This window comes from Zingiber officinale, chromosome 9A (assembly GCF_018446385.1).
Source record: "Zingiber officinale cultivar Zhangliang chromosome 9A, Zo_v1.1, whole genome shotgun sequence".
NCBI classification, from domain to species: domain Eukaryota; kingdom Viridiplantae; phylum Streptophyta; class Magnoliopsida; order Zingiberales; family Zingiberaceae; genus Zingiber; species Zingiber officinale.
Genome location: NC_056002.1, coordinates 30,956,344 through 30,983,347, shown reverse-complemented (window position 1 = coordinate 30,983,347; position 27,004 = coordinate 30,956,344). Strand labels below are relative to the sequence as shown.

At 37.6% G+C, this 27,004-nt stretch overlaps 3 protein-coding genes across 7 annotated transcripts; 2 read left to right on the top strand and 1 right to left on the bottom strand.

Moving 5' to 3' along the window:
* The first annotated feature begins 3,590 nt into the window (after positions 1-3,590).
* LOC122020662 (transcription factor MYB4-like) lies at positions 3,591-5,702 on the top strand. Its single transcript, XM_042578672.1, has 3 exons — positions 3,591-4,172; positions 4,681-4,810; positions 5,069-5,702. The coding sequence occupies exons 1-3, from the start codon at positions 3,974-3,976 to the stop codon at positions 5,553-5,555; spliced, it is 816 nt and encodes a 271-aa protein (XP_042434606.1). The 5' UTR covers positions 3,591-3,973; the 3' UTR covers positions 5,556-5,702.
* Positions 5,703-6,802: 1,100 nt separating this feature from the next.
* LOC122019928 lies at positions 6,803-20,195 on the top strand. 3 transcript variants are annotated; one of them, XR_006122069.1, is made up of 12 exons: positions 6,803-7,103; positions 7,211-7,270; positions 7,341-7,388; positions 7,468-7,600; positions 7,667-7,743; positions 8,085-8,180; positions 8,270-8,340; positions 8,470-8,560; positions 8,638-8,770; positions 17,389-17,525; positions 19,106-19,643; positions 19,802-20,195. XR_006122069.1 is itself a non-coding variant. In XM_042577572.1 (10 exons), exons 1-9 carry the CDS (start codon positions 6,846-6,848, stop codon positions 8,746-8,748), a joined length of 945 nt encoding a protein of 314 aa, XP_042433506.1. In that variant the 5' UTR covers positions 6,803-6,845; the 3' UTR covers positions 8,749-8,770; positions 17,363-17,670. The 3 variants fall into 3 exon arrangements, 1 of the variants encoding a protein (XP_042433506.1); XR_006122068.1 differs by having other exon boundaries at positions 17,363-17,525; XM_042577572.1 differs by lacking the exons at positions 19,106-19,643; positions 19,802-20,195 and having other exon boundaries at positions 17,363-17,670.
* LOC122019927 (receptor-like serine/threonine-protein kinase ALE2) lies at positions 20,118-25,311 on the bottom strand. 3 transcript variants are annotated; one of them, XM_042577568.1, is made up of 8 exons: positions 25,007-25,311; positions 24,395-24,478; positions 24,228-24,314; positions 23,684-24,055; positions 23,327-23,599; positions 22,696-23,076; positions 21,279-21,519; positions 20,118-21,037 (listed from the first exon to the last, which is right to left on the bottom strand). In XM_042577568.1, the coding sequence occupies exons 1-8, from the start codon at positions 25,107-25,109 to the stop codon at positions 20,368-20,370; spliced, it is 2,211 nt and encodes a 736-aa protein (XP_042433502.1). In that variant the 5' UTR covers positions 25,110-25,311; the 3' UTR covers positions 20,118-20,367. The 3 variants fall into 3 exon arrangements, with proteins under 3 accessions (XP_042433502.1, XP_042433505.1, XP_042433504.1); XM_042577571.1 differs by having other exon boundaries at positions 23,684-23,923; XM_042577570.1 differs by having other exon boundaries at positions 24,395-24,545; positions 25,007-25,067.
* Positions 25,312-27,004: the final 1,693 nt, after the last annotated feature.

Below are 27,004 nucleotides of genomic sequence, written 5' to 3'. Positions count from 1 at the left end.
ATGGTGTAGTGGCATAGCATCTTGATTGACGTAGAAATATTGGATTGATAGACCTGTACACTTTTTCTATCAGGCTGATTAATCGAGTAAATTGAATATAGAGGGTCAATTAAAAAAATTTAAAAAAGATTGACATTGACAATTTCAGCACGTGATAAAATTTCAACGGACGATATCCAACCGAATATATAAATTTCCAAGGTCGACATATGAAAAAGTGGTATTTAATTTGTCAACTTAAGTGTGGTTATGCAGTAAAGTCAATTTTTACTTACGATATTTTTAGCCTTTACCTTATTCGCAGGTCTGGCTCAAGGCATAGGTCATATGCCTAGGGCCCTAATATTACTGAGGCTAAATAATTAGGTAGACGGTCATTAATATTAATTAATGATAGCATACACATTAATAAATATCATGCTAACTCATTAATTGCATATTATCAATTAATTCATTATTCCTATTTATACCTTACACTATCCTTATTTCCTCATCGTTACAATTAGCCAAATTTTATTTTATTTAATCTTATTTCCTAAAAAATCCTAATTTTTCTGTCACCTTCTTGCCTATTTATTTCCTGATTATTAATTTTGTACATTTTATGTTCTTGCCGATATCTTTTTTCTTTTCTCATCAGTAATTCTGTAAATTCATGCTCTCTCGTTGGTGATACTCTAATAGAACGCTCTTCTCCTCCCCCGCCAATAATATTTCTTTCTCACTCTTTCTTTTCTTCCTAAAAAACATGAATCATATCTTTTTTTTATCCACGTAACTTAAAGTAAAATGCTTCATAAAAAAATAAAAATTAAAATTAATAAAGTTTTATTTACGTTCAACAATATCTCAAAAATATTAAATAATTTAACAATATTTAAAAGAATTATCTAAATATTAGCGAGAAAACTAAATTTTATATAAAAATAATATTTTATTTTTTAAAAATAAATTAATTTTTTAAAATCAGTCATTCTCAATCCCAAATTCAAATGAAAAAAACTTGAACAAAAAATTTAAAAATATATTAAAGGGTTTTTATTATTATTATTATTATTATTATTATTATTATTTTGCTTAGGATCTCGGAAAATCTTGAGACGGCCCTCCCTACTTATTCGAGACAATAATTTATTTTTAAAAATATAATAAATCATTTTCAAGCAATTAATAGAATAAGTAAAAGAAAGGAAACATATAGTGTGATTTTATGATTCGAATTATAATGTAGGCAGAGACAGATGTAGATTAAGGCTATATAAATTTAATTAAGTATTAGTTTTTTTAATAAATAAATAAATTAGATATGAAGTGAAAATGCTGAATTAAAATTGGATTAGGGTTTAACAAAGTTATGGGCACCGAAATAGTATTTTAGTTTAAATTGAGGTGGATTTATCAAGTTATGGTTAAATTAGATTAAATCAATCCAATTTAGAATTTTTAAGAAAATCTTTTTTTTCTTTTTTTTTTTATTATCTTCCACGTACAATCTTGCTCCCACTTTCTCATGTGTCAGTTTTCTTGAATCGTAGCTTAATTGTTTTCTTTTTTTCCACTCATCTCTCTTTTTTTACTTCTTGTTCTTAAGAGCAATAGCCCTTTTTTTTTTCTTTTTTTTTTTGATTGTTTTTGCCGACCAACCACCCTCATCCTTCTTTCTATCCAACCAGAGCGGTATTTATTTTATCTTTTCTTAGCATCGAAGTTAGTTGAGACCGTCGGAACAAAAAAAAATTTGTAATTTTTTTCCTTTTGAGCTAAATTGATTGACTATCTCTTATTTATTTATTTTGGTTATTACTCTTGCTTTTAAAAGCGATATTAAAACACTTCCATTTTTATAGTGCAATATCAATATATTTAAATTTTCAATATCTAATTCATTCACTCCACTATTTATATTGAACAGGATTAACAAAAAAATATGAATAATACATTATGGTTTATGGTTTGACTATTTCTAGAAATTTTGGATCGACGGACAGAAGGTTGGTCCATACGAACAAGTAAAATTGACTGTCCTAAGCACACTAAATTTGACAAATTAAAGACCACGTTTTGATTTGTTAACCTTGGAAATGTGTGTATTTGGTTGGATATCGACCGTTGAAATTTTATATCTCGCTGAAATTGTCAATGTCAATCGAACTCTTTTTGTTTTGTTTAAGTCGGCAATTAATTGTGGAGGTGTTCGATTTGATTTTATAAAAGCATTGATAGTTTACCATCTATCAATTCATCCTTTTTAAATTTACGTTCTTTCAGGGCAGTACTATATTTAAAACATGAAATATTATCATATAAAATTTTAAAGTCAAAATTCGATGTATCTAAATATGTCTCCCTCCATGACTTACTATATACATTAATAGTTAGTAGTCATCCGTGATTTATTTTTTTGACCTATGAACAGATTGACGGAGACGCTGAACGATCGAATTACCTTTATGCCACATCATTTTTTTTAATTTACTGATTAAGAAAAAAAATTATTGATTAATTGATCGAAATTAAAATTCGATAATTAAATCTCATAGAAACAGACCCCACAATTATTTGTTTTATTTTTAAAAATTATTATGAAAATTTTCAGACAAAGGCATGTTGACACGTTTCCTTTTTTCTATTTTATGATTTTGGTCAATATTTCTTTAGTGATAAAAATTATTTATTCCTTAAATTGATAATCTTGCATTTCACAGTATAAGATAGGAAATTTATGAAATAGAGGAAAATATAAAATAATTGTTTTTTATATTTAGTTTTTAGGAATACTATAATTAATAAATAAAAGAACATTTTATAATAACTTTTACAATGATATTTTTTTATAATTTGTTTTTGACTTGTAATCCAACTAAGTCAATAGCTTTATGATTAGCACGTTTATCTTGATAAACTCTCTAATTTGACTAGATCATTTGACTATTTGGTTCAGCTAATCTAACCCGATTATCTTATTTTGCTAAATCACTGATTTGATTCAATCATCCATTTGGCTTGACAAACTTGTTTAATAGATTCTACCCGCCTAACTATCTTTTATACTATGTTTACTCAAAAGCACGACTGAGAAAGGAAAATGAATTTATGGTAGAAAATTATCCTCGGAGGAAGAGAAGAAAAAGGGTGAAAAAAATCTCTTCATTTGCATATTTTTTTAGTTTGATAGAGGAAAATGGATACCTACAATGTAATTTTATAAATAAAAAAAAGTACATATGTCATTTTTTAGGTACATGGTGTAATTTTGTGAGTTAAAAAGGGTACGTGCATTTTATTTTTATATAGTGTAATTTTATAAATAAAAAGGGATACATGTGTTATTTTTTTCTATTCGTTGTTTTCCGTCCGATTTTGAGGTGATCAATTTTGGTTCCAAAATTATCCGTTGATGACAGAAACTTTTCTATTGTGAAAATTGTTTCTTAGTTTTGATTTTCACTTGCCCAAGTAAAATGACCATTAGTTGCATATTATTTTGTAGAACCAAAATAAAAAATAAAAAGTGTTTCCATAAACTTTACCACTCGATGAATTTTGTTCCACTTAATCCCTTTGTCAGTTTCACATATCTCTCCGGCCAAAGAATGAAAATTTTACCTTTTTCTCCTACTACACAAATCAAAACTTCCTTTCGATCAAAAAAAAATCCCCTTTTCAACATTGTCTTTGTCATCCAATCCATCACAATGGCGTTGTTCTATTGTATACGAAAAGCATTAGTTAAAAGCTATAGCTCTCCGATAGAATATTAGAACGGAACGATCCATTACATAAAAGCTATTATCCTTTTGAAAATCAAACAAAAGAACTAACCCTCCTTGTCAACTTCCTTCGTACATTGCATTCAGTCGTTCTCCTCCACTGTTACCAACCAAAAACAAAAACAAAAACAAAAAAATATACATATTTTTAAAAATGACTAAGATCACAGCACCAATTGATTCCCAACTGTTTGTATATATATATGCAGCATATTCTTACTCTTGTTTGTGAAGTTTACAGTGAGGTTCAGCTTGTTGTTTCCTGCAACATGGTGAGGGCTCCTTGCTGTGAGAAGATGGGTCTGAAGAAGGGGCCATGGACGCCGGAGGAAGACCGGCTGCTCGTCTCTTACATAGAAAAGCATGGCCATGACAACTGGAGAGCTCTTCCTAAACAAGCTGGTACTTGTTCTATATGTGCCTTCTGTTTGCTTGCTTTTTTGTCTCTGAGATGAAAACTGAAAGTGTTTCTCAATTTTAAGTTCGATCAATCAATACAAGATTTCTTTCAACTTAAATTTCCTGAGATAAATCATTTCAGTATTCTTGAGTTTCTGAGATGAAAACAATCTAGTTTCAGTTTCAGAGTGTTTAAGATATGGAAACATTTCAGTTTTAGTTTCAGTTGGTCTGGTAAAGTGAAAGTGTTTCTGAATTTGAAGATCAATCAATACAAGATTTCTTTCAGCATTTCAGTTTAAGACTCAGTGTCTTTGAATCTGAAGATTAATAATACAAGATTTTGTAGTTTCCGAGATGAAAACGATTTAGTTTCAGTTGGTTTGGTAAAGTGAAAGTGATACTGAATTTGAAGATCAATAAAAGGTTTTAATTTCGAAAGTTACAATACTAAAACATTTCAGTTTCAGTTAGTTTGGTAAAGTGAGAGTGTTGAATCTGATAACTCCAGGGCTGTTGCGGTGCGGGAAGAGTTGCCGGCTGCGGTGGACGAATTACCTTCGACCGGATATCAAAAGAGGAAACTTTACCAAGGAGGAGGAAGAGACCATAATCAAGTTGCATGAGGTTCTTGGCAACAAGTGAGTATATTATCAAATCGAAGATGAATGCGATATCGCGAAGTTGAATCGAGTAATAGCCTACCGAAAGCATCCAAAAGATTCTTTCTTGTTTGGATTTACCGAGAATTTGTAGTCTTTCAAGTCGATTTAAAATGTACAGCACACTGTTCCACATCCTGAAACCAAACATTTTAAGAGTTATTTTAGTCACAGCATCTGATTAAGCGGCATGGATCGATCAGTATTCTGAGTATGATTCTGTCATTTTGTTGTCAGGTGGTCGGCCATAGCATCAAGCCTCCCTGGAAGAACAGACAATGAGATCAAGAATGTATGGAACACCCACTTGAAGAAACGAATCAAACCGAACCAAACAGGCTCTAGACCGAAGTGTCGTGCCAATGCAATAAAGTCTGGCTTTGAAGCGAAACCCATCAGTCACCAAGCAATGTCGAAGCTAGAATTGGATTGCTTGAGTCAGCCCTTCAGTGAGGCCTCAACCCCTTGCATCAATTTGTTCAACAAGGCGGGCGAGGGCGAAACTAGTAGTGTGGATGTCAAGGAAGAGGCTATGGTTTCTCCGTGTGAGTTTTCCGACATCGAGGACAGTCTATGGCTAGATGCATCCTTTGCCGAATATGATACCTTTCGGAATGACTCATTGGCATTGTTCCGCTCGTCGAGTGGCAAAGAGGATGGAATAGATTTTTGGTTGCAACTGTTCATGGAGGCCGGGGACTTTGAGGAATTACCCGAAATCTGAAATTTTAACTGATATCAACTTGTAATTCGGCTAGATCTTTCACCATTGTAAGATTAGGATTAGATCGAAACGATGATGATAATGTGAGAATGGAAGATTGTAAGAGATCATGTAAACTACTAACCTTTCTTTTCTATGAACACTTTCTTGAGGTCTCTTATTGAAATCATGATACATGACACTTGATCTCATCATAAATCATCTATCCTATGTACTTACGTAATGTGAAATTGAATGAAAAGTCATTTATGTAGTAATCGTCGAACCGTCGATTTCAAATCTTGATTCATTTGACCTATTTACTTTAAGTAACAAGCTTTTAAGGTTTTTGTCTCTGCTAATCGTGTTGTGTTTACTATCGTGTCACGACTTCTCCATAAACATAATCCCTTTTCAGATTTCAATATAAATACTTATCCCTAAAACTATAAATTTTTCACTCTTCAAGTTTCAATTCAATATAGTTAAATCCTGAACTTCAAATTTTAAATCCTAAATATGAAGAAGAAGAACAATGCCCTCAAGGCACGATGCGATTGTAAGAGGTAGGATGAGTTATCATACAACGAGGGTTGAATATCTCGCAAGGTGCATCATACACATGTTAGAACCACTTATCATGTTGGGACGTCCACTAAAATCCATATGTGTTTTCTAGATTTACTCGGGTGCCAAATAAAAAAGTTTTATAGGATCAAATCAATTATCTATTAAATTAATTGATTCAAAGAGTTAGATATTTAAATTATTAAAAAAATTTAAATTCGACTAAACCTTAAATCTCAAATTCTAAATCTAAGTTTGATCCTAATTACAACATATTTGTAAATATTTTTTCTCCAAATAAAACACAAAATATTAGACTTCCGAACCATCTGCCGCAAGCCTCGAGTACTCCGATCGGTTACCTCGTTCAACATTTTGAGACAGGGTTTGGTCGGCTGGGCATTTCGTGCTTGATCTTGTCAACTTCGATCGGCGTTGGGTTCGGAGCTGGAGTTGTTCCTTGCACGCGCCTCTATGGACTGGCCGGCGCCGCCGGCCATGGGAGACGAGGTGGAAGGCATGGGACGGCGTTGAGTAAGCGGCTTCCCGTTTAAGACCTGCAGGCTGCAGCAGAAAGAGGCAGAGGAGGAGCACGCATCAGAGGAGCGTGGTGGTTGTTGAAATGAAAATTTTGCATTTAAAAAAAAAAATCGTGTGAACCAAAAAAATTCAAATCAACACTATAAAAGGAAGTGGATAGGGCTGCAGAACGGAAACAGACGGAAACAGAAGCGAGGAGTCAAAATGGCGTCTTTGCTCGTCTCTCTTCCTCTTCCCTCCAGACTCCGCTCCTCTCTCGCGCTGTCCTCATGCTTCCCAATCCCCCACCTCGTCTTCGCCCGATCCTTCCCGTGGCGCAACGATCCTTCGAGGCGTGGAGCTCTCGCTTGCTTCGCCCTCGCGGAGTCCGATTTCGCTAAATCGGAGGGCGGTGACAGCAGCGGAGACGGACAAGGAGGAAGCGACGATGAGGATCTACTCCCCCTCCTCCGCGACCTAGCTGTAACGAATAATTTTCCATTTTGATTCAATCGGGATTTCAGTTTTCGGAAAGATGGATTTTTTTTTCTTTCTTTCGCCTTTTTGTGACGGTCGGTGCCCTAAATCAGGATAGCTTCGTTCTCCCTCCGGATTACCTGTCAAAGCTCCCTCGCGATCTCCGTCTCGATGTAAGATCGCCCAATTTAGCTTCGTTCATCGTAATGTGGGGATTTCTGCAACACTTTTATCTCTTTTCAGTTGAATGATGCGGCCTTTGATCTCTCGAACGGACCTATCTTGGATGAGGCAAGTAAATGGTTGGCGGATGTCTCGTGCTTTTGTTATCCATCACTTTGTAACTCGATTCAATCCAACTTTGATTCAGTGTGGCGAAGAGTTGGGGAATTTGCTTCTGAATATTTCAAGAGCATGGGAACAAGCTGATACTTCGACGTCCAATCGCCTTGCCAGGCAGTTGCCATCAATGGATCGCCTCTTGACAGAGGAAGCTAAAGCATGTATGGACTATAGTCATTGTTTACGCTTCGTCAACCTTTGCCAAGTTTGTGTTCTGTTGGATGCAGCATTTGGCAAACGGTTGGTAGCGGCTGGAAGGAGATTTCAGGCGATGGGGCAATACGGTGATGGAGAGCTGCAAAAGGTTGATCAATGATCAATCTAATGAGGTTTTCATACCTTTAGCATTGACAACATGAACTGGTTTATCAAAATTCTGTTTCTTGAGCCCAAATTGAAAACATTTGAAAGTAAGAAACAAGCTCTTTGATGGAATCAGGAGTAGCTATTCTTAACTTTTTTTGGGCAAAATCTGTAGCTACTCCTGAAGTGTTTCAGTGAATCATGGAACAAAAATTCATAGTTAACCTTCTCTGATATTATAAGCAAGTGGATATTTGTTTATGTTTTTCTAGCTGTCAAAGATGAAAATAAGAATTGTGGTATACCTTTCAAACTGATACATCTCATGATGAATTTCTGCAGATAGCCATAGTGATGATTAAGACTGGCAAACAGCTATCTAGATTTTCTGTCATCAAAACAGCTGAAAAATCTAAATCAGAAACCAGGGCTTTTAAGGTAACTTATATGTTGCTAATATAACTATCTACTATATATGTATCAATTGGCGAAGACTACCAATCTACTGTTTTTTTTTTTTTTTGCAGTTTGGTGAATTACAGGTTGCATTGACTTCTGAAAAGGCTTATATTGGTGCTGGAATTGGTCTTATTTTTGGGTATAGTACATTACATCTATGGTGCTCCTTGTGTGAACTCCATTCATTTGCTACCATTAAAGAGTTATTATGAATTGTAGTTAGCAGGATTCTAACTGGTTTTTCTGACTTCTATGGATTTAATTTTAGGGTTATTTCATGGCAGCTAAGTCAAGGCATCCAAAGCATACCAGAAAGCTCTCTAGAATATGCAAATGATAATGCATTGCTGTTGGCAAAGGTGATTTAGTTTGAATTTGGATTTTTGGGTAAGAATTGGTCCCGATGATCAATTTGTTCCATGCCTTTTATGATCAGTCACTGAGAGGAGCTCTTCTAGTGATATTCTATTCATCGACGATTCTATCTGCATTTGCATCAGTAGGGCTTGTGTTTCTTGGAAGACAACTGAGTTCTGAAAACAAATGAATGTGAATGTTATTTCTATAAGGTATGCAGATGAATTTATACCTCTTCTTTATTTGTCTCACTTTTTAGCATTTCTAGCAGTATCGTCATCTTCTTTCACTCTCAAATTCACTTTTATGTTGCTAGCATCCATCTCTGACTAAAATTGTTAGGGAAATTGATCACAAGCCTCTCTTCTTTGATACTTGAACTCTTCATCTACCCTTTTGTGCTTGTGTGTCAATTACTGAAACTCGGTCGTGGACACCCTCAAGGAGCTCCTTCAATGCCACGTCAACGTAACATCAAAAGTAAAACCCCTATATATCTCTCCACTATAAAAAATATCTTTTAACAACTTCTTTGTGGGTCCCATATTTTTTCATTATATATATTCTTTATCTCTCTTTCATATTTTACCTTATATATAATTAAATTTTTATAAAATTTAAATCCATAAATTGCTAACACCCTGAACAACATTAATAATTAAAAAAATATATAAATATTGTTGGAGTAATTTCAATGGTCCGTGCGACTATGTATTTTGGTGTTTGGGCAAAGAGTTTAAGTTATGTTCACCTTTGTATTTGATATGTGTATTTGAGTTGTGCAGGTCTGCAGGATACACATATGACTTAGGTTGATGGCTTCGGGTCCGGTGAAGGATAGAGCATCCGAGGGATCGTGGACAAGACAGCAAGGACAAGAGCCGAGCGAAGCGACTTCGAGGTATACGCAAAGGATGGCATTGAGGTGAGCCGTGGGCTTGGGTGCATCCGAGGGACGAGAGCCAAAGGAAGTAGGGTTGAAGGCAAAAGGTCAAAGCTGCAACGAAGAGTCAAGTGAGTCGTAAAGGTGAGGATCCGAGTGCTGAGAGATTGTACTCGGGTACCAGTCGACTGGTTGTTTCATCAATCGACAGGTGTAGTCGACTGAGCAATCAACTGAGAACGAACAGAATGCTTCTGTTCGCTCGGCCAATGTGGAGCAGTCGACTTGTATTTTTACCGGCCGACTGGTATCGAGTCGTTGGGTTGTAACGGTGGAATCTCCACAGAGGACAGTCGACTGGCACTTTCACCAGTTGACTGGTAAGTGGGGTTTTCCAACTCATGACCTATATAACCAAGCCTTAGGAGCTTGGTTGAGGTTGACGAAATAAAGATGGTTAACCCCTATTAGTAGTCTACAAGTGCCCTAGCTTCTCAAGAGTTCTTGTGAGAGTTATGGTGAGGTTTCTCCACCCACAAGGAGCTACGTGAGCTAGTCGGAGTTTGCCAGGGAGTCATCCACCGACGGATCGGGATCGTTCACCTTACGGGCAACCGTGGAGTAGGAGCTTTATCTCCGAACCACGTTAAACAGGCGTGCATTGGTTTGCATTTCCTTATTGTCTTTAGATTAGTTTTCTATTTGTTTTTGTTTGTATTCCGTTGTGCTAACATCGTAGGAAGCAATCGATTTGGGAGATTGCCTATTCAACCTGCCTTCTAGCCGGCCACGACCTCCCCTACAAGTGGTATCAGAGCGAGGACACACTTCAACCGACTAACCGCCGAGAAGAGCAACGCGTAAGAAGATGACCGACTTTATAGAACCGTCGAAGTTCGAAGGAGGGAGGTTATGGGACATCATCTTTTGGATGGTGAAAATGAAGAACTTCTTTGAAACAGATTGGGACACGATGATGGTCGTCGAGGAACCATTTGAAGTCCCGAAAGACAAGAAAGGGAAGAAGCTCCGACCACGGTATTAGACGGAGGAGCAAACCACACGATCGGAGGCAAATTCAAAAGTAATACCAATGTTGATTGAAATTTTGCCTTCTAACGTGATAAGTCGTGTAGATGAATACAAGAATACTCACGAGTTGTGGAGCAAGGTGAAGAAAGTTCTAGGGAAAGAACTCATACCTACACAAGAGGAGAAAAGATTAGAAGAAAGTGATGAAGTGGTCCAAGAGGAGAAGGACCAATCGGATGTGGAGACCAATTCAACATCAAAAGAGGAAGAGGAAGTGAATTCGGCCACATCCGAGGAGAAGGAGGATGGGGAACTATCATCAACATCCTCAAAGGTTGAAGAAGAATCCAAGACAAGTAAAGAAGAAGAGGAAGTCTTAGAGGTTAACCTAGTGAGCGTCTCCATTGAAGTGAAATCAAAAAACAACATAATTTGTTTCGGTTGCAATGAGAAGGGACATTACAAGAGTAGATATTCTTTGCTCAAGAAGGCAAAACCTAAACCCACTCAAATTATTTTAGATACTAATTTGGGGTGTAGGAAAAAGAAGGAGAAGAAGCACATTAGATGCTTCACATGTGGTGAGATGAGCTACTACCACACCAAATATCCCAAGAGGGGAGAGCTCAAGAAGTTAGCACATATGAAGATGTGGGAAAAGAAGTGGAGGAAGAATGGAGGCTCATATCAAGGGGGAGCTCCAAAGGTAAAGGGTAAGGTAAACCCTAATTTAAATTTGAAGTCAAATTTAAATTCCTCCATGCATGATAGGAAAAATAATGATTATCATTATGTATAAATAAAAAATTTTGGATTTAAATATCATGATAGGAATAGGGTATTGTAGATCATAACCCTAGGAGAATCATTCATGATAAATCTAGAAATGGTAGACCTAAGAAGAATCAAGGCATTAATCCCAAGAAGGGGAGACACATGCCTAGAAGGGGTGGGTCTATGAATGTCCAAGGTGGACAAATCAACTCTAGAGTTAGGGACCTAGAAAGGGAAAATCAAACTTTGAAGGCAAAGTTTGATCAATTGGAGAAAACCCTAGATAGATTCAATGTTGGATTTAAAGGGTTAAGTATAGTGTTGGGTAGTCAAAGACCCAACAATGATAGATCGGGTGTAAGATATCGATCTAATGTCTCCAAGGCTAAGGGAAAGTCTTGTCCTAAGGTTGCATATGACTATAGTAAGAAGAAGCCAATAAATTGCAAGGGAAAGTCATTTAATAGTAAGAAAAAATTAACCAAAGACAAGGTGTCCAAGGTTAAAAAGGTTAGGTTTATAGGCTAAGTGTCACCGGAGGTGCACCGATGTGGCCTAGCAATTGTGGATGAGTCACCTAGGGAGGTGGCTAAGGTTAAGAGCTCTAAGGGGAGCTCTGAGAGTCAAGTTGGGACCCATGGCAAATGGATCTCAGGTGGGTACTACTTGGGAGTCTAGAGGAGTCATGGAGTGTGCCAAATGGTTTGGAGACTGACTTGAGTCTCAAGCCTAGGGAATTGGCACACATGGATTGTGTTTCATATTTAGGAATATGACATTAGGGGGCATATTGCATGATAATTGATTTTGGATGTATAGATGTCATATAAACCAATGCTAGGGATGCATTGTGGGTTAGTATGAGTAAATACATCAAGAGGGAGCCAAGACTAAGACTTTATATCAAGGTTCAATTGAACAATTTAGCTAGTTTTGAATTTTGTATCAATCTTGGGATTGGTGATAGATACATTTTGTAATGTATTTTTCCCAAGTAGACACGGGTAAAACAGACCTCTCCATAAAATTTAGGGATTTTTGGAGCTCTGTGGAATTATTGGCGCATTTCTGAAATTGGGTTCAGAATGTTGATAGGTTGTAACTTGGGTGCCAATCGACTAGTACAATTGGCAGTCGATTGGTAACAGTGTTTATCGAACACAACATGATTTTGTGGGTTGATTTCGATAAGGTCAGTCGACTGGTACTTCTGTCAGTCGACTGAGACCAGCATAAAACTGTTTTCAGCATTAGATTCTGACCGGGTTAGCTTGTATATGTGTATGAGATCCTAGGGGGATAAATACACGAGTTTAGGGTCAGTTGGATGATAAGTTTTTAATAATTGGGATATTGTTAGAAAGCTTTTTGGATGTTAGGCAAAGGGGGAGAAGTAAGGTTTAGTTGGAAAAATCTTAGTGTCTTTGCGTAGGGGGAGTCTTATGATAGGTTCTTAAATAGCCCTGTGATAAAATTCCTAGCTCAATGGGGAGCATAGTTGTAGAGGGAGCCTTGGGATAGGTTCTAATGCATGTTGTATTGTTTTTGTTTCAGCGGTGTAAGTCCAAGTGTGTAGTCTTGACAACGTAAGTCCATTCGGCAGTGTAATTCCAAGTGTGTAATCTTGGCAACGTAAGTCCATTCGACGGTGTAAGTCCAAGTGTGTAGCCTTGACAACGTAAGTCCATTGTTTTTAACATATTTATTTGCTATTTGTTTTCCCTAACTTTAACATATTGTCAAACGTCAAAAAAGAGAAAATTGTTGGAGAAATGCCAATGGTCCGTGCGACCATGTGTTTTGGTGTTTGGGCAAAGGGTTTAAGTTAGGTTCACCCTTGTATTTGATATGTGTATTTGAGTTGTGCAGGTTTGCAGGATACACATATGACTCAGGTTGATGGCTTCTGGTCTGGTGAAGGATGGAGCATCCAAGGGACCGTGGACAAGGCAGCAAGGACAAGGGCCGAGGGAAGCGACTTCGAGGCATACGTGAAGGATGACATTGGGGCGAGCCCCGGGCTTGGGTGCATCCAAGGGACGAGAGCCAAAGGAAGTAGGCTTGAAGGCAAGAGGTCAAAGCTGCAACGAAGAGTCAAGTGAGTCATAAGGGTGAGGGTCCAAGTGTTGAGAGATTGTACTCGGGTACCAGTCGACTGGGGTTTCATCAGTCGATTGTTGTAGTCGACTGAGCAATCGACTGGGAGCGAACAGAATGCTTCTGTTCGCTCGGCCAATATGGAGCAGTCGACTGGTATTTTTACCAGCCGACTGGTATCGAGCCGTTGGGTTGTAACGGTGGAATCTCCACAGAGGACAATTGATTGACACTTTCACCAGTCGATTGGTAGGTAGAGTTTTCCAACTCACGGCCTATATAACCAAGCCTTGGGAGCTTGGTTGAGGTTGACGAAATAAATATAGTTAACCCCTATTAGTAGTATACTAGTGCTCTAGCTTCTCAAGAGTTCTTGTGAGAGTTGTGGTAAGCTTTCTTCACCCACAAGGAGCTATGTGAGCTAGCCGGAGTTTGCTGGGGAGTCATCCACCGACGGATTGGGATCGTCCACTTTACGGACAACCGTGAAGTATGAGCTTTATCTCCGAACCACGTTAAACGGACGTGTATTGGTTTGCATTTCCTTATTGTCTTTAGATTAGCTTTCTATTTGTTTTTGTTTGTATTCCGCTATGCTAACATCGTAGGAAGCAATCGATTTGGGGGACCGCCTATTCAACCCCCCTTCTAGTCAGCCACGACCTCCCCTTGCTAACATCCTGAATAATATTAATAATTAAAAAAATACATAAATATTACTGTACATCAAATAAAAAGACAAAATTATAATAACATATAAAAAATAAACTTAAACACATTTACTCCAGGGCATGTCTCTATTTAATTTTTTCAACTATTTTCTCATGTATCCGAAGTTGTCCTGGTGTCATCTCACTAGTATGCTTCATAAGAATTTCATAATCCTTATGAAAGATTTCAACTTTTCGCAAAGTCATTTTTTCATTTGATATTTTTTAATATCTTGTCGTTCATTGTCGGGGATTTGTTCCATTGTGTCACACTATCTGACTTTGGATTTGTCCTTCTCTACACCGTCTTTTGCCCTATTAGACGAATATGGGATTCAGAGTCATCCACACCAACACTCGTATTTGGATTTGGATTTGATGCTGAAGTGTTCCCCCCTGATTCGGATGTCCTTACCTTCTTGTTAGAGAAATGAGAAACTGATTGTGGAACATGTTTCTCATACTCTCTGAGAATCCTCCACACATGCATATATTTGAAATCCTTGTTTTTATTGTTGACTTTCCACATATTCAGTGCGTTCTCCAACACATTCTTGTCACTCCATCTACTTTGATGATGAGTATATAAATTATTATAAGTTGTAGAAAATTTATTTTACTATCGGCGCAAACTTGTAGTAATATGATTTTAGCACCTGATAGCTTCTCTTCATAGTTCCAATAGGCCGATGTTTGTTGTAGTAATCAGTTATACATTTCCAAAAAGCTCGATTCTTCTGGTCATTATCAATGATTGCATCGATGCTGATAGTTGCTCATGACTTCGCAAGGACATGTCTTCATCAAGAGATCAAAATCTTTGTTTCGAATCATCTTTTTCCGGTTCAACTTCACACTCTTCTTGTGATGAGTGTGGTGGCCACTAAGATGTTGGAACAGACGATGACGTTAGAGGTTCTTTGTCATTGATAGATGGGTTGATAATAGCCCTTCTTGCGTCATTTGAAAACATGACTGAGGGTTGAGGAGGTGAAAATATGAAAGGTAGAGAAGACATCCCAAATTGGTTGCTCATGACTAACCAATCTTGGAGTGAATACATACCAAATGAAGCTGGGGCGTGCTATTCTAAAGGGGGAACGAAAAATTTTGAGAACTTTAGAAATTTGGGAGATTTAGAAGATCTTGTGGAAATATTTTAAAAATTTAGACGGTAATGCATGTAAGATAAAAATTGAGGATATTGGTCTTGGATCGAGACGCACGTGAGAGGAGGGGTGAATCACGTGTTTTTAGAAAACTGACTTTTTCAGTTTTGAATAACAAAGTGTGTAGCGAAAAATTAAGTAAGAAAGCGAAATAAACAAACAAAAAAAACACGATTCGATTTTTACTTGGTTCGGAGCTTTCGACTATTTCTACTCCAAGACCCAAGTCCTGCGGACCTATTGACTAGTAATCCACTAAATTCTCTTCCGGAACCGCTAGAAGAGTAATCGAATATAAAGAAGGTCGAAGAAGTGTAATACGCTACACTTCCCGTTTGTAGAAAAGTAAGTACAAAAATTAGCTTTTTACCAAACACTTCTTTGTAGTCAGTTGGCTCGAGCTCTATGTTTGGGCGGTTTCTTAGCGGTAGTCGGACGTAGTCACGGCAAGGCAGCAGCAGCAAGCCGGAGTAGTCAAAAACTCAATTGGACGCATAGAATCTCGCCAGAAGAGTAATCGAATACAAAGAAGGTCGGAGAAATATAATACGCTACACTTCCCGTTTATAGAAAAGTAAGTACAGAAATTAGCTTTTTACCAAACACTTCTTTGTAGTCAGTAGGCTCGAGCTCTGTGTTTGGGTAGCTTCTTAGCGGCAGTCGGACGTAGTAGAGTCACGGCAAGACAGCAGCAATAGGCCAAAGCAGTCAGAAACTCAATTGGACGCGTAGAAGCTCGTATGGAAGTTAATGAAGAAGCCTTGGGAGAAACATCCTTTTATTGAGCATGGAAGGCACCCTCCATAGTCTTAAAGGCGCCTCCAATGTTAGAAATTTGATTCCGAACCACTCGCTTCTTATCTGCGATGAGGTATGAATTTTATCCTACGGAAGGCGCCTTGCACAACACCGAAGGCGCCTTCCATGAACAGTGTGAAGGTGTCTTCCAATGTTTGAAGGCGTCTCAGACAATGTTCACCCGAGGCCTTTTGTGCTTCTTTTGCCCTGCAAAAAATGTTAGTCTAATAACCTGCACGACAAGTATTAGCACAATAATAATAATGAGTAATAATTGGATCTTGTCTCCCTGAGATCAGGATCGAGTCAAGGTCTCAATTTAGTTTTCGAAATATACCTAAATTGGGCCGACGTCTACTGTCTCTTCGAACGGGAACACATCCTCACTTAGTTATTTTTCTCCAGTGACTTACCTTTACTTGCCAGGTGTAAAGATACTTTTCGGAATCAAACATCCGGACTTTGGGAATCAAACATCCCGACCTACCGGAATCACACATCCGGTCTTCTCCAATGGGGAATCACATATCTGGTCTTCTCCAATCGAGAATTGCACATCCCGACCCTTGCCAAAATCCCACATATGAATTTCAGCCTGTCGGAAATCGAACATCCTAACTTGTCGGAATCACACATCCGATCTTCAACCAATCAAGAATCAAACATCTTAACTAGGGTTTGGTCAACCCTGCACACTCGATAATAAGATTAGATTACGATAATACCTAACTTAACTCATTTGTTATTCATCAAAACTTCAGTTACACCGTTAGTGCAAATTGCACCAACAATTGGACATCATGGTTTGGAGGAATGCGAGTATTTTGAGAAAATATATTTTCTTCTGTATTTGAAGAATTCAAAAGATTTGTGAAAGAAGTATTGAAATTTTCATTTATCTTGAATATAAATAGAGAATAAAAGGATGAAAGAAATCGAGAAGGAAGAGATGAATGAAAAAAAAAGAAGTCCAGTATTTATAGATTTTTTTTAATTAAAAAGAAAATTTGAACGTTGACAACGACTAATAAATTAGCTGTTGTTTAACATCCCTCTCATCTTCTTTAACGTATTGTATGTGTTTTTTCAATAAAAATATTAAAAATAAATTTAATTAAAAAAATAACTGACGACGGATTGGCTCTGCAAACGCAGAACCACTCCGTCGTTAGGGACTGACCTATGAGAGGGAGGGCCGTCTCTCATGCCACGTCACCAGGGGAGCTCCTTCACACTGGAGATGCTCGAACACCTCAATTGGACGCTCGATATTTTTATTGATCATCTCATGTTTGGATTCGCAATAATCTCATTGTTTCCTTTGTTTTTCTGATGTAACAGTATGGAACTGGATCTGTGATTCTCAGATTGGAGTCTTTGAAAAAATCCTTTGCTACCAATGGCAGAAAATCGTATGAAAGCAACGCATTTCAGATGAGCGTCTTGCAGCCGAGTGCCGTATCTACCGACCGGAGGACGAAGCGACTTCATCAGTATGCTTCAGGTGACATAACAAGGCTACAACCTTTTGTTGATCTTTTAATCTCTTCTTAACTCTTCTTTTCTACAACAAGATGTTATAAGTTTCAGTTATGGAAGTGTTTTTGGTATCTTGTTAGTGTTATAGATCAAGTTACTTAGTCAGTGTTCATCGATCATTCGTTAAAAACTAAATCTAACAATATCCACTTGATTGTCAGTGGCTTTCAGTGAAGCCGATTGGATGTGATTCTAGTCGAGTAAACACACCTTGAATGATAAATTACTTTGAGACTAAAATGAAACTTTAGGATAGTAAATGATAAATTACTCATTTTTTTTTTAAAAAAACAATTATTCCTACTAGTAATCATTTCATTGTACAATATTCCCCCCTGCATTTAATTTCCATTGTTTAATTATTTCAATTGGCATATATTGGCCATGATTATTGTCACAATTGTCCTTTAGATCTATACAATCATTATTGAGAGAATTGAAATATATATTCCAAAAATCATTGACAAATCTAAAAATATGTAATTATCTTTAATCTAGTGTAGTATCTATCACTTTTTACAATATATGTTTAGTATTACTTATGGGGTATGAATACGATACATTGAAATATAACACTTATTGGTCACTAACAAAGACAAACGCGTGCAACCTCCATTGCAAATAAGAAAACAAAACAAAAACATGAACTAAATGCCAAACAAGCTTCATATAAAATTTGCTTTGGTGAAAACATGATGAAACCCTAGAAGGTTACATATCTTAGGTCGAAGGCTTCTCTTATCGGATCGAATTGGATCATTCGAATCTCTCATACTGAAACCAAGTTTCGAATTGACTCTGTTTGAAGAATGATGGCCTAATTCTTCGAAAGTCATTACAATTTCATGATCCAATTATGTTGGAGTTCTCTTGCTAGGTCTTTCAATGATGGTTGGCCCTTAAATGATAGGACAAGCTTGAGTCCCCATCACTGTAGGAATCCTAAGAAGACATCCAAAGGGAAATACCAAAACCCTAAAGAGGACAAGCTTGAGCCCCCTCTTTTGGCTTACATTACTTTTCTTAGTTTATATCTTTGAAAATAAGTATTTTTAATAATTTCAAACTCGATCAATTTTAACTATGTTGAGATATTATTATACATATTCATTCGGTATGTTACACTCTAATCATCCTTAGTCAAACCCTAAAGAGAACTAGTCCCTCTTACCATAAGTGATTATACTAGTTAGGTAGAGTTTATTATGTGTATCTATTTTACGCGATATATGCATGCAGTTAACTCATGTTTAGTCGTTTGTTTATGATTGGTCTAGTCATTTGTCTATAGGGATTTCTTTTAACTTAAATAGAAAATTTATAAAAATCTAACTATAATTTATCCGGCTAGTATTCTTAAATTTATCATTCCTAAATTGATCGCTTTAATTGGAGTATAAAAATGATTATATCATCTTAATGTCCCTTATAATTTTTAAATTATATGGGAAGAGGTAAATTATCACATCAATTTTTGACCGTCATATTGGCTGAGAGAGTTGTTTTTTTTCCCCCCTAAATTGATCACTTTAAGGATGATAACAGGGCGTTGGAGGGAGACGTCTCATGCACGTTGTGATTCGTCTCTTCTCTGTTCCTTCTTCCTTGTCGTGCTCAGAGAGAGAGAGAGAGAGAGAGAGAGAGAGAGAGAGAGATGTACACGGTGGCGAGGAGGAGGAGCTGAGGGAGGAGGCGTGGGAGGCCGAGCGGCGGGAGAGAGGCCATCAGGCCATGGGAAGTGTGCTCAGTGTCGAGTCAGACCGGCGGCGGCGGGAGGGCGAGCGGGATCTGCTGCGCGCGAAGGTGGCGGCGAGTGAGGAGGAGCTGCGGGAGGCGCGCACGGCGGCGGCGGCGAGGGAGGAGGCGTGGGAGGCGGAGCGGCGGGAGCGAGACGATGAGGCCGCGCGGCTGCGGAGGCGGTTGCAGGAGGCGGAGGAGAAGAAGGCCACGGAGAGCGGCGGAGAAGAGGGGGAGAAGGAAAAAGCGGCGGCGGCGCGGCCGGAAGAGGTGGCGGGGAAGTGGAAGCAGCTCTACGTCGCCATCAAGACGGAGCTCGACGAGCTCATCCAACGGACCCCACAAGGTGACGAATTAAACTAACAAAATTTCGATTCGCCCCTCGAACTTTTGAAATTTTCATTCATCCCCCTATAATTTGAAAACTTATATCCTTGCGCCAAGGCTATTTTTTTTCGTTGCTAATGGACCGCAATGAAACTTACTATCGTCACTGCCTCGTAGGGGAGAGATTTTACTTTGGATCAGAACAAGGCATGATCGGGCGACTCCGAAAGGAGCTGAAGACAAAGGAAGACACAATGGAAACCTTGAAGTCGCACGTCAAGACAATGGAACAGGAGGCATCAAAACGAGACCGAGAGATCGATATCTTGAAGCAGAGCTTGAGAATTCTAAGTAACAATAAGAAGAGCCACGGCAGGAAGAACTAGATTTAGGGACAGCGAAGAGGAAACATTAGTTGCATTAGGTTGAGTTCCGAAAGCTACTACAATTCTCGGTATAAAATGGAGAATAGCCTTTGATGATTCAGATCTTATATCGATAATATGATGCAGTACATCCATGTAGCTGATTCAAACTGGTTGAAATTACAACTTATTCATATGTCATGTTAGAGGGATAACATATATCGACAACTTCAACCCATAAAGGATTTCATACGAAATGAAATCCAAAAGCTCAACCTCTTCCTTAGGACATGGTTGGCCATAGCCATCTCTATCACAATCTGTAAAGTTAATAGAAAATACGATAAAAAAAAGGGTAAGAATGAGTATCATTGCCTTTCAAAAACTTGATCCATACGGACGATTTGCACAGAGGTGTCCATGTTCGCTAACATTTCTTCTCAATCTATAGAGGGAGGTCTTTTGCTTGCTTATTCTTGAAGGAGCAGATCTGCTGTACTTAGATTCTGATGCTGAAGCCCGTTGTTGTATCCTCCGCAATTGATCCATTGTGTCCAAACTGTTGTACTCCATGGTGATGAAGGGAGAGCCATGCCTGTAGGACAGCGGCGAAGTCTGGCTCCACCAGCTCATCTCAGCTTCCAAATCTCCTCCGTAGTCATGCTCCTGGCCGGAAGACGACTCTTTCTGGCTTTGTGAATCAGCATCATCCATGTCATGGCATATCAGCTTCAGGGCCTGAACAACTCTGCTCATGAATGGCCTTTGAGACGGATCACTATGAACGCAGATTGATGCTACGGCTGCAACTTTGACAACGTCGTCAAAGTTACATCTTCCATGCGAGGATGGATCCATGACTTGCATGACTCCTTCCCTCGTGGCAAGGAGAGGGCGTGCCCATGTCACAAGATTCTCTGGCTCCCGGGATGAGGAATAGTAGACAGGCCTGCGACCAGTTAAAAGCTCCAGCAACACAACCCCGTAGCTGTATACATCACTACTAACAAGCAAATGCCCCGTCATTGCATACTCCGGCGCAACATACCTAAAAGCTCACGATCGTAAATCAGGAAAAGTTCATAGCTGCTGCAAGGAAAAAAAAAAAGGGGACCAAACTAGTCGAAAGCAATCACATGGAATGTCCGTATACGGATTAGAAGAGGTGACCATCCTAAGTCATGGAAAACCTAAAAGAGTCATGCAAAAATTATCACAAAACTCACCTGGTCATCACTTGCGATTTAGAAAAAAAAAATGCTAAATAAGAGATTAGAGATAATTCTCACCCAAATGTTCCCATGACTCTAGTTGAAACATGTTGACTACCTTCTGATACTTCTCTAGCCAAACCAAAATCTGTCACCTTGGCAGTGAAATCTTCCGCTAGTAGCACATTACTAGACTTGAAGTCTCGATGTATAATATGAGGGTTGGCATGCTCATGTAGGTACGCAAGGCCTCTAGCTGCACCAAGCGCAATCTTGACCCGAATATCCCATTCTAGGGGTCCTTTCTTCTTGTCAGCACCTGCAGTAACAGCAGTCAACGACCATGTTCTTCATGGAACTATTACTTAAATAGGATGGCAGAAAGATATTGACAATAGATTCAGAAAACTAAATTGTGCTTTCAGGCTAGCTCAAAGGCAAATGCTTGTCACCATGTGAAGGATATCAATCTTTCTGAAAATATTAAGCAAATATCTTTAATGTCAAACTCAATAAAAAACACAAAAAAACTACAAGCTTTCAGTAGTTTTTTTAGGATTTCTCTGCTTTGGTTAAGTTGCTATGATTGTGACAAAACAAGAGAAAATTTCTAAGAAGTACTATCCTCAATCTGGAAAAAAAAAAAGGACAGTCCAGTGCACGAAACTCCTGCTATGCGGGGTCCGGGGGAAGAATCCATTGTACGCAGTCTTACCATGCTTTTTGCAATAGGTTGTTTCCAGCATTCGAACACGTGACCTTTTGGTCACAGAGCAACAACTTTACCGTTGCGCCAAGGCTCCCCTTCATCCTCAATATGGAACATGCAACAAAAATTATAATAAGCAGATCAGAGAAGGATGTTGTAGGAATTACAGATTCAGTCTTTGCATATACTTTGATTGAAATGTCGATCATCCAACAAAACGTGTGTTGGAGCAAACTAAAGGAGTAAGAATTCTCTTTTAAAAACAATAAGTCATACAAAGTTTTCCATAACTATGCATGTTGGATACTTATTAGTTACTATTTCATTGGGTGAGAGTCAGCAAACATAATTTTTTTAATTGTGGATGTCGAGTATCCCCTGCAGTAGGCATCAACATTGATAAGAAATTGCAAATATTTTCTGATTAGAGACGATCTCTCTCATAAAAATTGATTTTTAGTTCATGGAATTTAAAAGGGATGATCAACTCTTTTCATAAAAAAGACCTTAGTATCTAGATGTACTTTTCACCTTATTGTTTGAAATCAAATAACTATTGTTTTTAGTTAATAATTATCATGATCTGTGCATTCATTCACTGTGCTATTACACCTTTAGTAAAGGGAGATGTGTACATCCTATTCTTTTCACCTCCCTATATCAGCATCTTAAGGAAGTCATAAAGTGGGCATTAAGATGTTGTTGTGGGCAATTAGTAAACATACGATAGCAAAATAAGCACAAGTTTGGAAAATCTATTCTATGAGCAGGTCTTCAGTTACATACCATGGAGATGGGATTCAACACTTCCATTTCGTACAAGCTCATAAACCAGACAACTTTTATCATCTTCAGTGCAAATACCAATTAACTTTACAAGATTTTGGTGATGCAGTCGACTAAGCATCTCTACTTCTGAAAGGAAATGTTCTCCATTTTGATTCCTTTTGCTAAGCAGCTTAACAGCAACTTCACTTCCATCATCTAGAGTCCCATGGTAAACACATCCAAAACCTCCTTCCCCTAATATTTTATTTGAACAGAATTTTTCTGTAGCCTTCTCAATCTCGGCTAACGAAAATACCTTCAATGCAGGTGGGCAAGAAGCCAAAACGATGGCATCAGAAGGTGAGTTATTCATGCTATCTGGCACCATGCATTTAATGCCTGCATTATGAATTTAATATTCTAGCATAAGTGGATCAAGATTAAGTAAAGAAGAAAAAATTCTTAACATCGGGATGTGGAATAGGTATATTGAAGAAAATCTTAAAGAAACTATGGAAAGTTGTCTGCAATATAAGGATGACGACCATCTGCAGGTCAAGACAGTTTACAGATAATTCTCTCTGTTTCAGGCATGTATGGAAGAGATAAAAGAGGGATACTGCAAAAATACATTCAAATATTTTTTTACCAGATGTTCTAATTACTGATTGGGTGATTGTAGAGCCCAGCGGAGCAGGTTGTCGTCCAAGATTTTTCCATTTTAGAATAAAAAGGATAATGCCAGAACAAGCTAGTATAAGAATGAATGAGGATACTACAATTACTGCGATGATTGCAGCATTTAATTTCTTCAACTTGCTCATTGGAACAACTGCTATCAGGGGATATTGGTAGCTTCCATCGTAATCAGGACCTAGCACAGAAGATCCCCTAGGAATAGATGGTGGGGAAGAAGGAAGTCCTTAAACAATGTTTGAAAGATTGGTTAGAAGAAATGTGATATGATTAGTAATTTAGTATTCACCATGAAAGAAAAATGTTGCACCTGAATAATGAACACATATTACTTCATAATCACCAAATATAGATTTGTTGATGGGCACCTTTTTCTGCCAAAGTCTCTCGTAAATAAGCAAAACTATCGTAGTATCAAATTTCTCACCAAGCGGTACCAAGAATATAGTGACACGAGTTGTTCCTTCCTTCTCCTTCAGACCAACAGCAGACATAATCTTTATCTGACTCTGCTTCAAGAATGTTCCTGCTGCCATCTCAGCTTCAAATTCTGTAATATGTGTAAAAAATATATATGGAGGCACCCCTAAATCAATAGTTACTCGAACATGCAGCACACAATCACAAGGTGAACCAATTGCAGTTGACATGAACGGTTCAGAACATACTACGTCATCACAATCTGCCAAACAATGGCATACAAGTTATTCCAAAAGTGAAAAGTCACAGGAGAATTGGTATTTTAGCTGAAATATAAACTGACACAGGCTTTAGCTGAAAAAAGAACCTTCCATGTGTCTGTGCATAAGACTGAGTTACTATGACAAACAACAATAAGTGAATAGATCACAAACCTTGACCTCGCCAAGGAGTAGATAATGCTGGTGATGATGCAAGAGAAACACTATCGTGATGTTTTGGAATAGGATCCTGAGAGTTTACTGGCATAGGAAAATCCAATTAGATATTTGATATGACAAGGAAGTTTAAAAAAGAGGTTGAAATAAATCAGCCGGAGTACCATGAGGATTTGGAGGAAAATCTGGGACAGGTCCTGGTTTAATTGTTCCCTTTCTGTTTTCAGGTGGGTTGGTTGAGCTTAACCCTGGTCCCAAGTAGTTCATTGCTTTACATTGATATGGAATATGAATAATGAGGATGTACAGCTAAAACTGTACATTACCAGCTCAAAATCAGATATTTATGCCTTTACTTCTGGAACTTATGAAGATAGATACACAGGAAGAATTTCCTAGTACTACAATGAAACAAGTTAAAGAGTAAAATGCGTTTATTCAATTAATCATGTTGGTCTTGTTCTCATCAAAACTGTGGTCAATGAGATGCCTTTACACCATGCTGTTACTTTTTTCCAGTCATGTTTACACTCCAAATTTTGGATTTTGAAACCCTAACGAATACTAAGCGAGCACAGAGTAGAACGCTTAAACAAACAGGTCGGGCAAACCTAGAATTCCAACAAGTTGGCGACTTTCTCAGGCTTTTAACGAAAACATGAAGCCAACAGAAAGGGACCATGTGGGAACCCGACCACTGCACATCAAGCGCCAAATTTTCCAATGTTTCCAAAAGATAAATAAAGACAGACAAGTGAAGAGTTCGAGAAGAATACCGAAACAAAGTGGGCTCAAGTGGAAGGCAAGCGCAAGGATCGCCAGCAGGTGCATCTTCCCCCGTGAGGAGACGGCCAAGAGAAGCATACCACCCGGCGCCATTATCACCGTAGATACCGAAGAAGAGCCACATTCAAGTCCATCGCCGCCATCCTGGCTGCCTACTCCCTGGGCGCCGACGGCGGCCGATTCCCGGTAAGTGGAGCGCCGACGTGGAAACCCTAGGCGCTGCCGACTGGCATCTTAATGCCAGTGAAGTCTTCGATCTCGCCTCACGTTTGAGTTCTAGAACTAGAAAGAGAGCAGGGACAGAGGGAGGCGAGGGAGGCGTTTCAGATACAGCATACAGAGAAGGTAGTTTTTCAAAACGCCCCAATATTTCACTATTTTTGTTAAAATGGGCTTCAAAGTTTTGGTTTTCACAATATAAAATCATAGTGCACCTTTGTGAAAAGTAACACAATCGCACCACCTGACTGTTTTGATTTTTGTTTTTTTTAAAAAAAAAACAAACCACGTATTTAGATCTAACAATCCGATCAATCGTAAACGGTAAATTACACAACCGTTAGGTAAGTTTTTAAAATATCCAAATTACCCAACTTTTTAAATTAGCCAAAATTATGTATCTCATGTCTACTTTACTCCTCTGCATTTATCCTAATGGATTTCAGTACAGCAATTGATTAAGGTAAAATTTTTAAAACAACGTAGGTCAATTTTTTTTTAAAGCCGATTCATATTTAAAAAATTATTATTCTCAATATATTGTGTTAAATTGATATTTGAGAGTATAAATATAATTAAGAGAATTATATGAACGCATAAAACTTAGTTCCATGTCATTTCAAACTCTCTGTATATGTCTATCAACTAATTTTGGTAAAAATTAATTGATAGATCTAGAGAGCTCGGAATGATACATAAATAAATTTTATGTGTTCATTTAGTTTTCTTGATTATATTCACATTCTCAAATATCAATTTGACATAATATATTGAAAATAATAATTTTTTAACATGAATTAAAATTTTGAAATATATTTATATTTTATATATCTATATTAAAGAATAATTGTTCTCAATATACTATGTCAAATTAATATTTAAAAATAGAATATAATCAAAGGACTAAACGAACATATAGAATCTGATATTATATTATTTTGACTTTCTAGGTCTATCTATCGATTTTATTCGAAACTAATCAACAAGACTAATAAACTTAGAGAGCTCAGAATGACATACAACCAAGTTCTAAATTCTTGTCGAGTTTTTCTAATATACATATGCTTTTAAATATCAATTTAGTATTCTATATTGAGAATAGTGATTTTTTTAATATGAATATGTCCAAAAAATCTAATTCGTGCTAAAAAAATCATTGTACTCAATACATTAGGTCAAATTAATGTTTGAGGCAATGTTTTGAAAACCGGACTATTCACTGAACAAGTGAGGACCGTGAGGTGATCGGGTTGAGGTTTTCTAGGTTTGACCGATCGAACCGATGGTTCAACCATTATATATATCATGCTTCAATCCTGATTGAACCTTCGATTTTGACCGATTTTAAGCGGTTTTGACCGGTTTTAAGCGGTTTTGACTGGTTTTTTTATTTTTTCGGCTTCAATGGTTGATCGGACCGGATCAAGGGTCGGTTCGCAGTTTGACCGATCGAACCGGCCAGTCCGGCCCAATTTTCTCAACACTGGTTTAAGGGCATGAATAGCCTATTTTGATTGATCTCTGACAAAATTGATAGATTGACTTAGAGAGCTCTGAATAATATAAAATCAAGTTCTATGTATTAGAGTATTGATTTTATTTTAACATGAATTGTATTTAAAAAAAACTAAAAAAATTACTGCTCTCAATATAGTGTGTTAAATTGATGTTTAAGGGTATGAATATAATTAGGAAAACTAGATGAACACATATAACTTGGTTCCATGTTATTCTAAGTTATCTACGTCTATTGATCGATTTTTGTCAGA